This window comes from Dermacentor variabilis, chromosome 2 (genome assembly GCF_050947875.1).
Source record: "Dermacentor variabilis isolate Ectoservices chromosome 2, ASM5094787v1, whole genome shotgun sequence".
Taxonomy (NCBI): Eukaryota; Metazoa; Arthropoda; class Arachnida; order Ixodida; family Ixodidae; genus Dermacentor; species Dermacentor variabilis.
The window spans coordinates 272,871,630-272,886,631 of record NC_134569.1 but is presented as its reverse complement, the minus strand read 5'-3'; the positions used below and the strand labels follow the sequence as shown (position 1 = coordinate 272,886,631).

Here is a 15,002-nt window from a genome sequence, read left to right as displayed (position 1 = left end):
CTCCACAGCAACATGCCATCCCCCTGGCGGAAGAAGCCGCAAAGTGTCAAGACCTCTTTGCTTGCTTCTAATTGCGGAGGTTCCGGTCCCCGTCCTCAAGGCCCTGTGTGCCGGGGACGGGGAGTAGGGGCTTCCTTATCCGGCGGTACAATAAAGTTGCTATCATCATCATCATCATCATCATCATCATCGTCGTCGTCGTTGTCCTCGTCGTCGTCATCATCATCATTTTGCATGGGACTTGGAGGCGACGCCTACGCGAATGGCGGCGGCAGAAATGCCTTTGGTGCGTTCATATATTTGCTATTGCAATAAGTATTACATTCAGTAAAATGAGGAAAATAGAGCATATTTACGCAAGAAAGGACGCCGTTTCAAAGGGACGCTTATAGAATCCATTCATCCTAATTCCTAGGCTTGCTTTCAGCAGGGAATACTTGCTTATTGTAGGTGTCCAAAAATCAGTGCCTCTCCGAGTCCGCGAAGATGGTCGAACAGCGACGCTGGAATAGTTACACTGAGTTTACCACCATGCAAGGCAAACTTCGCAAGTAGTCTACATTGTCATTTCTTTTGTTTCCACATTCTTTAATCTCATTTTCGCTTTTTTCTTCTTCGCGCCGTTAGCATGCACTACGACGACGAGCCCGTTTACGAGCCGACTCTCGCTGACGGCCTCGGAGGGCAGTTCCTTCCTCGGGAGTACGCACTACTTGTATCTTCCCATAGTTGTAGCTGGGATGGAATGTGTGGAACCACGAATCCAAAGCTCCGTATATGGGGTGCAAGGCCCACCACTGGAGATTCAGGCGCTGCAATAATTTTGACGATTGGTTGGATTGGTTTGACGACTGACGCTGATCGCGGCACTTCTTGCGCCAGCAAGTATTGCCGCGCACCTATTATCGCGTTTCAATCGCTGGGCGCTGTTCGTTGACCGCAAACCGCCTGCGTAGGGTTGGTTTCTTTCGCGGCAGGGTAGAATGAATTGTCGATAATTCGATGCCGATCTGGCTCGGTTGCCGAAAATGCACCGTGTGACAAGCATATTACATTCACCTATAATATAGCATTTTCACAGGGGGACAGCGGTCAGTCCAAACTCTTTCCCCTCTTGAGCTCTTCTTTTCCTTTCCCACTAGGTCCCGTGGCCCCATTTTAGCGAAGTTTTTAGGGACAGCACCAGATTAGCATAAACAGCTTCGCTGTAATAGAGCTAGCAAAGTTGAAGCGAGATTATTCTATATAGAAAAGTAACTGCTACGTTTGCCCGTACGGCGGCCTCCGTAAAACGACACCAGTACATGCATATATCAGAGCGGCAAGTTGGGCTAGTTGGTGGAAGTTAATCTCGTAAAAGGCAGCGTAAACTCCTTTTTACAACACGAACATTGATCTAGTACAAGAAACTTATAAGGCCTGCAGCCGTTTCGAGGCAACGTACCTGTAGGCTAAGACCCGAGCAGATAATCAGCGTGCCCTTCCAGCCATACGCGCGCACCAGTGCCTGCACAAGCGGCGCCATCACGAATGTGCCGACGCCGGAGCCGCATACGGTGATGCCCGTCGCAAGGGAGCGGCGCCGGTCGAAGTACGACGTCACGCACACGATGGCCGGGAGGAGCGTGAAGCCGAAGCCAGTGCCTGTCGCGTTGGGCGAACAAGTGCTGCTGATGCCTTATACAGCTCCTGAATTAGAAACCGCTACCGCACATGGCACAGACGCAATGAAAATCGCTGCTGGCCGTGATATTGCATATATGACAACCTCCTAGCAACTTTGTAAACAAGTGGCTATCCTAATTCTACAAGCTGCTCAGCACTACGCTGTGCAAGTACGCCACCGATGTGTTACGACAGCAGTATGAAAGGTTATTCTGGAGGCAGCGCACTTGTTGATGCATATACAAACACGAAATCACACGAACACGAGCGCTAGTGTCGATGTGACTTGATATTTGTCCAAGCCCACACAAGTGCGCTGGCTTTACAAAAATATTCGCCAAATAATTAGCGCAACAACACCTGCTGAATATTATGAACAACACTAATAACATTTTAGAGATTGTAACAAGTTGGTTTACCTTGATCAACACAGTATGCACTTCGTCACGAGTACATTGTTAATCTTTTTTTCGGTGACTGCGCTTTCACCTGCTGTAATGTTATCGCTTGGCGCCAGGTGCATCTGTGGGAAGACGGACGATTGTTTCTGCCGATTCAAACTGTTCTCTGTGTTGTCACCCAACCTTGTCTAATCAGATTGCATGCGGGGCATGAATAGTGTTGTAGACGTAGTAGTTCTGCGCAACGCCGCAAGGTGGAGAGAAGTAATTATTAAAAGGAAAATCAAACATTCACCCTTTCGTAGCAATTGCTACAAACAAAATCCATACAGCTTCCTCGAAAGAAAAGCCTGAGAGTTGAAAAATTCGTCCTGGTCCGGCACTCGAGCCCGGGATCACCGCCTTTCCGGGGCAGCCGCTCTACCATCTGAGCTAACCAGGCGGCTAGCAGATGGCAGGGCGAAGTCGAACTTGTGGACAACACGAAGCAAAGGCAAGTGATTGACGTAGTAGTTCTGCGGGGCTTTTTTTTCTAGGAACCCGTACGGGTTTCTTTTGTAGCAATTGCTACGAAAGGGTGGATGTCTGATTTTCCCCTTTAATGACTACTTCTCTCTACCTTGCGGTTTTCCGCAGAACTACTACGTCAAACACTTGCCTTTGCTTCGTGTTGTCGACAAATTCTACTTCGCCCTGCCGTCTGCTAGCCGCCTGGTTAGCTCAGATGGTAGAGCGGCTGCCCCGGAAAGGCGGTGGTCCCGAGTTTGAGTGCCAGACCAGGACGAATTTTTCTTCAACTCTGAGGCATTTCTTTCGAAGAAGCCGTATGGGTTTCCTTTGTAGCAATTCCTACGAAAGGGTGAATGTCTAATTTTCCCTTTAATGAAGAGTGTTGTACTATCTAAAACTCACGCAAGCGCCTGAGATTACGATAAAATCCTCCATAAGTCATCCATAAATTGCCGACGCACTTGACCCGCAATTGAAATTTTTGACGTTCGCCGACGGTGCTAACCCTTGTCGTTGTTCTTTGTGTGTGACTTGCTTTTTAGCGCACAAGCAGGCACAACCTCACCCCCCCCCCCCCCAAAGAAAAGGTCATATTGGCGTGCCTCTGTTTTCCTAATGTCTGGAGCTTCACAATCACGACAGCATCAGAGTATCAAGCCAGAGTAACAGTATTCCTAACAGGAAACTATAGTTGCGCGCCCGCTTAATAACTACGCATACGTACTACGCCGGAGCGAGGAAGATATGGTAAGAAAAAAATGCGCCAAGCAGAGGAACACGAACTAGCACGCATCCCGGTCTGTTTTGCGCAGCAACTAGAACACCATCAACCAACTTTAGCCCGGCAAACGTTGACGTCCACCTGTTTTGGTACGACATACTTCAGATTGTTTTAAGGGCATTGACGACGAAAACAAGTGAAATGAAGCATTTTTGAAATAAAACATTTCTTTTGAAATAAACATTTCTTGACGTTAGTGTGGTGTTGTCCGCTCGCTTGTCCTGGTGCCCAATGAGCTTAAAACAATATTAAGTAGAGCCCCGCAACAAGGTTTATCGAGTAAAATGTCTTGAAACGCGACGATTAAAATAAACACGAAGAAAGAAAACACAAACAAAGCGCTAATAGCAAGTGGCTTATTACTGGGAAAATACATTTACAGATAAACAAGTATTATTTGAGAAATAATTCGATGAATTCAAGTTGTGCACCAAGTCAGTTGATTAAGGAGTGCTCTCGCACTGCAGCTGGAGTTAGCGCTTTGTTCTGAATGACGACGAGCGCTCTATTTAGAGGAAGTAAAAATGGCTTATTTGGGGAAGTACTAGTATTCCTAAGGGAGGCAGTACTACTTCTCTTTTGCGGAAGAGTACTGAAATTCTATCGGGTGAGGGTCGCCACCAGAGGGCTGTGCAGTACAGACGCACCACAGATAGGCCCTGTAATTTATCCTTTCCGGTGGCGTAATTAACACGCACCTGCGTGAGTACCACCATATGATGTGTCGGAGGCTCAGCGCTACCGACGGATACCATTTTTTGCAAGATCAGACTATTGGTGCTGTTACCACCACGGCCACTGGATAAAGAAAAAAACCTTTCCTTTTTTATCCAGTGGCCGTGTTAATACACTCAGTTTTCCATCGCGAGCGAGCTGCCGCAAGCTGAGCCTAACGTCGGCGAGCAGCGGCAGCGGCCCAAGCTGCCCTCGGCTCCTGCCTCGCCCCGCCGATCCGAAGATTTCCTCCACGGATGCCTTCGAAGTCGGGCGAGCGAATTTCACCTGAAGGATACGAGAAAGATGCGGGCTGGCTTATGAGCCACCACAAGCTGGGACCGAAGGCCATCGAGAAGCTGAACCTAATGGAGCCCCCGACCGTGCGACAACATGGTGCCGGAGATAGATCGCCACGTAGACGCACGGGTGCAGGAGAGTAAACGTATACGCGGCTGCCGAAATTGCCCTGGGAGAATGTTAAGATCATTCTCAGACCAAAAGAAGCACTGAATGTCAGCGAGAGTAGCGAGGCACCACTCTGCGACGGAAATTTCCAGGCATCAAACTTCAAGTTCGAGGTAGATTTGATGTGCATCAATGCCACTAGGAACACCATCGTCGTAAGCACCTCGAGCATGGATATGGCAGCCAAGTCCAACGTCACCCGGGAGCTCACAGTCGGGAACTAATCATATGAAGTTGGCGCGTACGTGGCACCCCTGGAAGACACTGTCAAGGGAGTGCGAGCCTATGATAGTGCCCAAATATTACGTGCAGCTTGATGTATAAGAGTCCAACAATTCTACGAACAAGGAGGATGGGGCTAACCCCGATCATAGTAATTAAAGGAAACACGCTGCCGTACTTCATCTGCTATCGCGGCACCGAGTACAGAAATCTCCTACACAGGAAGAAATATGAAGTGTGCAATGCCTGCGGAAGACTCGGACACAGGACCGCCGTTTGCCCCGCGCTGGAGCCGAAAATATGTGAAGGCTCTGGAACAAAACACCCACAGGAAAATTATAAGTGCGTCCTCAAATGTGCCATATGCGGGAAAGATCACCTCACCCCTGACAAGGAAGGAAAACAACTCTTTCGTATCCCCTTCATTCTAAAGAAGAGGTAATAGGAAAAGAAGAGACCAACTACAGCGAAACAAGCAAAACAACACCACCTCTCAGAACAGATTGAACCACGCTCAAGGAGCGCTCCAGCTCCTTCCCACGACTACTACCCACCTACGAGAACACTGAAGGTGATGGAGCAAGTGTCATCCAAACCACGCGAGGCGGACAGAAGAGACCTCGCCCCCAGCAGTACCGCTCGAGATAGGCTCGAGACATACAACGGAGCGAGAGTAACCAGAGAACAAAGTTGACATCACGGTCCCACTCGAAATTAAGGCCCAAGTCAAGATTTCATTTCATTACATTTCATCTTATTTCCTTAAAGACCCCGTAGTAAGGGGTATTACATAACGGGTGGAAATACAACATATACAAACAAGTGTCTCCAGGTTTCTGCCCCGTACGTGAAAGTACTCACGTACGGGGCTGAAACGTGGAGGCTTACGAAAAGGGTTCTACTTAAATTGAGGACGACGCAACGAGCTGCTGAAAGAAGAATGACAGGTGTAACGTGAAGGGATCAGCAAAGAGCAGATTGGGTGAGGGAACAAACGCGAATTAATGACATCTTAGTAGAAATCAAGAAAAAGAAATGGGCATGGGCAGCACATGTAATAAGGAGGAAAGATAACCGATGATCATTCAGGGTTACGGACTGGATTCCAAGGGAAGGGAAGCGTAGCAGGGGGCGGCAGAAAGTTAGGTGGGCGGATGCGATTACGAAGCTTGCAGGGACAACATGGCCACAATTAATACATGAACAGGGTATTAGGAGAAGTATGGGAGAGGCCTTTGCCCTGCAGTGGGCGTAACCAGGATGATGATGATGATGATAACGACGATGTTATAATGCATTAAATTCTGTAAATAAAAAGTTGTTACACCTTGAACAAATTGCGAAGCGCAGGTGATGGCAGCGATTTGATGACGAAGGCCATTCCAGTCTTTAGATGCTCGGTAGAAAAATAACACTGAAAATGCATTTGTGCGTAAATGTGGTTGTGCTACCTCCTGGGGATGGCCAATTCGTCGTGACCGGCGCGTTGGGGGAACAATGTATGGTGGTCGATTGAGCGTCGAATAGTAGAACCTGTGGAAGAGGGAAAGGGTGGCAATGCGGCGGCGAAGGGTTAGAAGCGATAACGAAGATTCTTTTTTTAAAGATGATGTGCTCACGTTGTAAGAGTGTGTGGTATGAATATACCTGGTGGCGCGATTTTGAAGTGCCTTGAGGGCATTGGCGAGATATGCTTGATGCGGATCTCAGGTGGCAGATGCGTATTCGAGTTTCGTTCTTACCAATGATATATAGGCTAACAGTTTTACATGCATTGGAACGAGGCAAAGGTGATGTCTTAGAAATCCCAATGTCTTGTTAGCCGATGAAATAACATTGGCAACGTGCACATTCCAGGTTACACCATTAGTCAAGGAGATACCTAGGTATTTGAACGATTCCACTGATTCGACGGTGACGTCACCAATCCGGTAAGAAAAGCGAAGAGGGTGATGACGAGTAAACGAGACAAGTTTGCATTTGTTAGAGCTGAGTGTCATCAGCCAAACATCCCACCATTCTTGTACCTGGTTAAGGTTGGACTGAAGAGTTATTTGGTCAGTGATGGTATTGACTGCGCGGTAAATAACGCAATCAGCGGCAAACAAACGGATATGGCAGGACACATGCAAGGGTAAGTCGTTGATGAAAATTAAGAAAAGATGGGGGCCACGGACGGACCCCTGTGGTACGCCTGATGTGACGAGGGTAATATTTGAAGCATGGTTATTAAACGATACATACTGGTGAGCGGTTAGATAAAAATTGCTCAAGCCATTTTAGAATATTAGGATGCAAATGAAAAGGAGAAAGCTTTAGTAATAGGCATTCATGAGCGATATTGTCAAACGGTTTCGCGTAATCCAAATATATGGCGTCTGTTTGTATGTTACGGTGAAGATTAGCATGAACATCATGAAGAAATAGTGCAAGCTTGTTCTCGCAAGAACGGCCCCTGCGTAACCCGTGCTGTGAAGGATGAAAGAAGTTAGTGTTTAGAAAGTTCATAATATGAGAGTAGATTATATGCTCCACGATATTGCAGGGAACACTTGTCAATGAGATGGAGCGGTAATTTAGGGGAGAATCTTTGTTGCCCGATTTGTAGACTGGAGTAACTTTCCCCATCTTCCACTCGTCTGGTATGGTGCCTGTGGAAAGCGATTGTGCAAATAATAAATAGAGAAACTCTGCAGAAATGTGTGTCGTGTTTTTTAGTAGTTTAGATTTAATGTCATCGATGCCAGATGAGGAAGACAACATAATATTTTCTATCGCAGATAAAAGCCCACGTACTGGGAATGTGATGGCTGACATTTTGTGGTTGGTAGGGTTGGAAGCGTGTCCATTTCATTAGTGAAGATTGAAGAAACCGCGTTGTCGAACATATTAGCGCAGGTTAAATCTGTAACTGATTCACCCAGCTCGTTAGTCAGATTATTGATACATGCTTCTTTGGGGTTTATCACCTGCCAGAATTTTCTTGGATTAGTAAGTAAAATGTTTCGCAGGTCATAGTGAAAAAAGGTTCGCTTGGCATCGCGAATCTTGGCATCGGAGTGGACTCGATCGAGTGGACTCGTAAAAGGTTGGCTTGGCATCGAAGTGGACTCGGCGGCACGGCCGTGACAATGTTGGCTCATGTACCCTTGTACATGCAGATTGTCTTCGAGAGCTGCTTCATCGGTGGCGGATCCATGGGACGGGCGGATGGAGTGCACCTTTCTGCGAAAGCGCCGCTGATCTCGCCTACGTCTATCGTCGATCAAGGCTGTCTCCGCAATGCAATTGCCGTTTTTGGCAAGCCATCGTTCCATCTACACGTGGACACTGTCTACCGCGCACCCACCTGGAGCACCCTGACGTCACTAAGAAGACATCGGCATGACGGATTCTTGGGCATAAAAGAAGCTGCAGCAGTGACGGTCTTCAGTGGACTCGGCGGCACGGCCGTGACAATGTTGGCTCACGTACCTTTGTACATGCAGGTTAGTGATATGAAATATGTATTTCGTAGTGATTACCTTTGTCTGGTCGTGCTGCCGTGTCCACATACTATTGTGAGTTGTATGGGCGAATGTTTCCCTTTGTCAGGGATGTTGTTGTCGTTATCAGGGGATGTTGAAAAAGATCCTGGGCCTGCTAACACTGAAATGATCAAGGAACTTCTTGATACGCAGAAAGTGATTTTGGGTAAACTTTCTGAAATACTGGAAAAACAGGCCTTTTCTGAAGCAAAGTTGGTTCAAATGAATACCAGGCTTTCTTCCATAGAAGAAAGTTTGAAGGAATTCGACGTTGTTAATAAGAGACTATCTAAAGTTGAGGACTATCTGCATGTACATGACCGGAATTTAGATGCTCTCACCCGAAAGGTTGATCAACTTGAAAACAGGTCCAGGCGAAATAACTTGATAATAAGAGGAATTGGTGAGGACGCACGGGAAACTGATGATGTTTTGTTGAAAAAGTTGAACGGTGATGTGTTTAGCGGCATTTTGAAGCTGAAAATCAATTCAGTTGAAAGAATCCATAACCTAGGTAAAAAGGTTGAAGGTAGAGACCATCCCATAATCATGAGGCTGGCTGATTTCAGAGACAAATCTAAAATTTTGCGTCATTGCTCTATGCTTAAAGGTACGAATATAAGCATCAGTGAGGATTATTCGAAAAAGATTGTTGAAGTACGAAAATGTCTACGTGTTTCTACACAGGAAGAAAGGTCAAAGGGAGCAAAAGTTAAACTACTATATGACAAAATAAAAGTCAATAATGTTCTTTATGCGTGGAATGAAATCACTAAAGAGCGCTATGAGTGTCAAGCAAGCCCTCTGGATGACCCTGCTTGAATTTTGGAAACTGCTTGAATCAGGATACTGAATGTGAATGCAAGAAGCATACTAAATAAGGTCGGGGATATCGAAGCTATGATTTTAGAGCATGACCCGGATATTACGATGATTACTGAGACATGGCTTCATAAAGGTATATTAGATAGGGAGGTAACTCCAAAGTCTTATGTAATGGTAAGGAAGGACCGGGATGGTAGAGGTGGTGGAGTTGCGTTAATGATTCGCGATAACATTGACTTTATTATACTTCCTGTTCCCGCTGATATTGAGGCAGTTTGGATTAAGATAATTTGTAAGAATCGTTCAGTCCACATAGGCGGTATATATAGGCCACCAAATTCACCAGTCCAGGTTCTTTCTTCTCTCCGGCACTTTATGGCGAGCAATATGCAACAAGGAGACAATATTATACTTTTGGGTGATTTCAACCTACCTGGAATAAACTGGAATGCTTACTCTCCTGGAGATACAGAAATTTCGAATTGCAATGAGCTCCTTGATCTTGTTTTTTGTTTTGGTTTAAACCAAGTGGTGACCGACTATACTAGAATCAGTGCTCGTTCTTCGTCTATCCTTGACCTCGTTTTCGTGTCTAATAACCTGTTGCCTTTACTGTGACTGTGACTGTGAGACCAGTGATGGCATCTCTCACCATAAACCTGTAGTACTGTCTTTGACCCTTTCCTCCAATACTGTAAACCAACCCCGCAAAAATGTCGTGTTAACTTTTCTATAGCTGATGATGTTGGGGTTCTAGAATTGCTAGAGGACTCTTATGAGAGATTCCCTGAACTTTGTAGGCGTAATCAGGGTCCTGATTGTCTCTGGGAGTACTTTGCTAATTTGGTCATGTCTTTTATAAAACTGTATATACCTAAACGTTTAAAGAAAACTAGCAATAGAAGGCCTTGGATAACTAGAGAAATAATACACTTAAAGAGGCTAATAAAACGAAAACGTAAGAATTGTAAAAAGAATCCTAGCACTCAGACTCGTTCCACCATTCAGTGTCTTGGAAGGAATCTTAAGATACTTGTGAACGAATCCAAACAAAGGTTCTTTGGCATCACAATCGCAAAATTTCTAAAAGAAACACCGGGTAAATTTTGGAGATATATTAATCCATCATCGAATGTTCGCTCAACGACACAATCTAATGAGCATCGTTCTTCCGAGAGTTTCAATGATTATTTTGCATCTGTGTTCACAGAAGACAACGGGATTATGCCGAGTATTTAAACTCCATCTGACAGGCCGCCTATTGCTGAAGTTGAGATTTCTGAACAAGGTGTGCTCAACCTTTTGCTTCGCTTGAACATAAAGAAAAACCGTGGACCCGATGGCATCCCTAACGAGTTTCTTTATCGCTCTGCCGAATGGAATTCTAAATATCTTGCATTAATTTTTCGGTCTTCGCTTCATATCAGTTTTTTACCAAAGGTATGGAAGCAAGCTAAAGTGATTCCTGTCCTCAAAAGCGGCGTTGCTGATAATTTAGCAAATTATCGCCCTATATCAATCACTAGTACCTGTTCAAAGATGCTTGAACATATCGTCTCGAAACATCTGTTAACTTATATTAATGAATATAATTTGTTATCTATCCACCAACATGGCTTTCGTCAAGGCCTATCCACAACATCTCAGCTCATCGAATTAGCCCATGATCTTTCAGAAAATATTAACTCTCGAGGACAGACGGATATGATCTTCATGGACTTTCTGAAGGCATTTGATAAAGTGTCTCACCATAAGCTACTAAGAAAAATTGATGTTATGTTCAAAAATGCTGCTATTTCTCAATGGTTCTCATCCTATTTTTTTTCGTGAGCAAGATGTCAAAATTAGGGGTACAAGGTCTCAGATCTCATGTGTTAAGTCGGGAGTTCCCCAAGGCAGTGTTTTGGGCCCCCTTTTATTCCTCTTATATATAAATGATCTCCCGAATGAAATAGATGTTCCCATCAGGCTCTTTGCAGGTGACTGCATTATATACAATAAAATTGATGCGGTAGGAGACCAGGCTAAATTACAAGCAAATTTACAGAAAATAAAGAAATGATGTGATGAATGGCAAATGGTGCTAAATCCGTTAAAAACTGTACTTATGACAGTCTCTAGAAAGTTAAATTTCTTGAACTACTCTTATTTTATTAATAATCATGAACTGATAAGAGTTGATCAGCATAAGTATCTTGGCATGATTTTCACAAGTATCTTCGCTGGAACCACCATATAGATTAAGATGTGTGTCAAGGCCAACAAGTCACTCTGGTGTCTGAGGCGCAATTTGCCATTCGCAACTCAAGAAACAAAACTTCTAGCCTATAAAACATTAATTAGACCTATAATTGAATATGCTAAGGTGGTCTGGGACCCTTACACTGCTATAAATATATAAAAAATCGAACGAATACAGCGTCTGGCAGTCAGATTTATATTCAATAAATATCGGCAGACGGACTCCCCTTCTCAACTTTGTGTACAGGCAGACCTACCGACATTTCAGGCTAGATTTAAATATGAAAGACTTAAATATTTTTACCTAATCATTCATCATCATGTTCATATAAGGCATACAGACTTTTCTTTCTAGTGAAATTCTTGCTAGTGAAACCACTAGACATCGTCATTCAATGTTTATTCGTCCCCCTGTTATACATACCGATTGTTTCAAGTACAGCTTTCTTCCAAGAGCTATCAAAGAATGGAACTCCCTGTCGGAAGAAGCCGTTTTATCCTCATCAATTGATTTCTTCGCAAAACGCTTTGGAAATATCCTAGTTTGTAAATAATATACTTAACGTTGTGTCCTTGTTATCTTCGGTGGTTTACGCTGTTACCGCTTGGTGTTATTAATTTTGATTTATTGTCCCTTTTTTGTGTTTCAATGTACAATTTTCCATGTACAAAATATGTGATTTATAATTCGTATTCCTCTCCTGCTATAGCCCTGTGTAAGGGCTGGCAGTGTCTGTAAATAAAATAAATAAATAAAGTACGCAGCTTCGGCAGCGTAATACTTCTCCTAGGCAACTGAGCTTACCCTAACTTTAGCGTGGCGATAAAGGCGCTTTTTTGATTTTCTAATCGTTTTAAGGATCTCGTCAACCATGGTTTTTGTCGATTGGATCGAATGGTTATCTTGGGAATAAACTGGTTCTTCAGTTCACATAGTTTGTTTTTAAACAACAGCCAGTTATCATGAATCTAATAGTTATTAAATTCATCTGGAAAGGTAGAAATGAATGCGTTTAATTCAGTATTTATAGCCTCGTCAAATATGTATTTATGTCTCGTCAAATATGTAACGTTTAGTACCTATGTGCAATGTTTTGTAACGCAATGAAAAGCGAGCAGATTTCGCTTTCGCAAAAGCAAGAAGGTGCTTGCGGGTGTTCTGTACAGCCTTAGAAAAATCTTCGCCGACACTGTGTTCCGTGCCTTTGACCTTACGGCCATTTGATATGACAGTCGCCTTTGTTTTAAAGTACGTGAATTTAACAATTATAGGGCGACGGCCCCCAGCGGTATGCCTCCCGAAACGATGTGCTCGTTCAATTTATTTCGTATCTATGTTAATATTAAGGTGCTGAGAGCACAGCTGGGTTACGGTTTCTTCATACTCGGCAAATGTTTCCGAGGGATTATCAGGAACACCTTAAAGGATTGGGTTATTTCTACGTGATCGGTTTTCAGCGTCATTCATGCGCCGTTCCAAGCAAGTGGCCAGGTCAGCAATTTTAGTAGTTTCTGCTTTTACGGCTTCAATATCGTTTCGCAACGGCGCGACATTTTGCAACGATCGCAGTCCAGGGCCAGCCCGAGGAATCAGGAAGGAATCCACCAAACGAAGGTGAGCTGGGCTAGCGTTGTTTCCTGAAAGGATGCTCCTTTAGCAGAAACTAAGCAGACAGAAAACAAGAACAGGGATATGACGCAAACAAAGCACTCTAAACAGCAATAGAAAAATATCATGGGGTTTTACGTGCCAAAACCATTTACTGATTATGAGGCACGCCGCAGTTGAGAACTCCAGATATTTCAACCACCTGGGGTTCTTTAACGTGCACCTAATTCTAAGTACACGGGTGCTTTCGCATTTGGCCCCCCATCGAAATGCGGCCGCCGTGGCCGGGATTCGATCCCGCGACCTTGTGCTCAGCAGCCCAACACTGTAGCCACTGAGCAACCACAGCGGGTACTCTACCCAGCAATAAAAAGATATTAGAATCAAGCAACTTCTAGGAGTGGTGATCGCAGACAACGAGACACTCAAAAGAGAAATCGGTCAACTCAGGGCAGGCGGATAATCTGCCCCACAACATGGTCAAGCGGGGCAGGGGACACCGGAAAACCCTAGATGTTGAACGAATGGAAGCAGCAGACGCGAAATCCCCCCATTTAAACGCAGAGCCATGGAGGAGCTCAGGCTGCGAACAAAGGAATGCAACATAGACGAGGCAGCTCTCAAGCGAGTCTCGGCAGGTTTCTGCGCCGAAAAAGACAAAAGACGCGAGGCTTTTAGCAGCAAGGTAGAAAGCATGATTCACATGGTAGTAGAGAGCATTGGCGCGCAAAGAGAAGCGCTCGAGCAGCAGCGGATCTCGAAAAGGCGAGGTTCAATGAACCTTGCTTGGAGGTACAGTAGGACCAACCAAAACAGCTAAGCCATGCCAGAGATCTACATTAGTGGAAAACAATAGGACTCTGCCAGAATCCACTTTCCAATGATCATGGCCCCGAAAGCAGTAGCTAGTTACAAAGTATGGCAGTGCAGCTGCAGTGCTTTAGAGCCTAAACGAGGAAACCGAGAACAAGACATAAACAGCAAGCATCAAGCATCTTCACCCGACGTCATATGTCTACAAGAACTAGAAAACTTAGCTAAATTAACACAGCACAGAACTTATTACGACTTAGATGGAGCTTCCCTAGACAGAGAAAGGAAAAACCGGTGGTAGCGACCCTCGTTAGACGAAACATACCAGCCATTCTTCACGAGACCCTGACCAATACTAGGTCTGCAGACCACGTACTCATAGAAGTCATTTCTAGTACAGAAAAAAGTCGAAGCAGTCTATTTATCCTAAACTTCTACAGCACCCCCACCTAAGAAATATCAGGTTTGAGAAACTCTTTCAAAAGACAGTACACATAGCCAGATGGAACACCGTGACCACTGTAGGCGACTGTAGTTGTGCAGAACAGTCAGTACGCTTGCTCTGAGAGTGGGTTAGCTGTAGATGCTTAGGGAGGCCTGCGCTAGAATTTCAGATGCTGTTGAGGAAATTCAGAGATCTGTCGATTTTCTCTCCGCTAAATATGACTCCGTAATATTCTTCGTTGAATCCGTACACAGGTTGTCTCTCTGTTGTCGACGATGACTACCCAGGCGGAGCAACTTGACAGAGCAAACCCAGGGTTGAATGACTTAGAACAATAGACTCGCTAATGCAATTTTGAAATTCACGGCCTTCCAACTAAATCTAAGGAATATTTGACGTCCTTCATTTCGGAACTAGCTGCGAAATTGAAAATGTCTGATTTCAAAGCAGCTGGCGTTGCCGCCGTACACCGTTTGCGCAGTTGAGGCGCCAGCCCCCCCCCCCCCTCCGCTTTTCTGGTCCACTTGCAGAGATTTGCTGCGAAGTACAAATGGTTCGCGGCACGCGGAGCTCTGTGTGGTCTAGCGCAGTTGGGAGTGCTTCCACGCCTGTATTTGAATGATAATTCAAGTCGGAGAGCTCTTTCAGATGGCAAGGTTAAAGAGCAAGGAAAAAAATGAGAAATTTTGCTGGACAAAACACGCTAGAATTTTTGCGAAGGAAGCAGAAGGGGCGTCGCTGCTCAGAACAGATAGGAAGTCCGATTTTGATAAAATTGTTT

At 44.9% G+C, this 15,002-nt stretch overlaps 1 protein-coding gene across 1 annotated transcript in view; it reads right to left on the bottom strand.

Annotated features, from left to right (window-relative positions):
- Positions 1–15,002, bottom strand: part of LOC142571273 (monocarboxylate transporter 13-like) — a 682,600-nt gene that overhangs the window by 520,964 nt on the left and 146,634 nt on the right. The window contains exon 3 of the mRNA XM_075679507.1: positions 1,445–1,644. Within this exon, the coding sequence (XP_075535622.1) occupies positions 1,445–1,644 (200 nt within the window). The remainder of the gene's footprint in view (positions 1–1,444; positions 1,645–15,002) is intronic.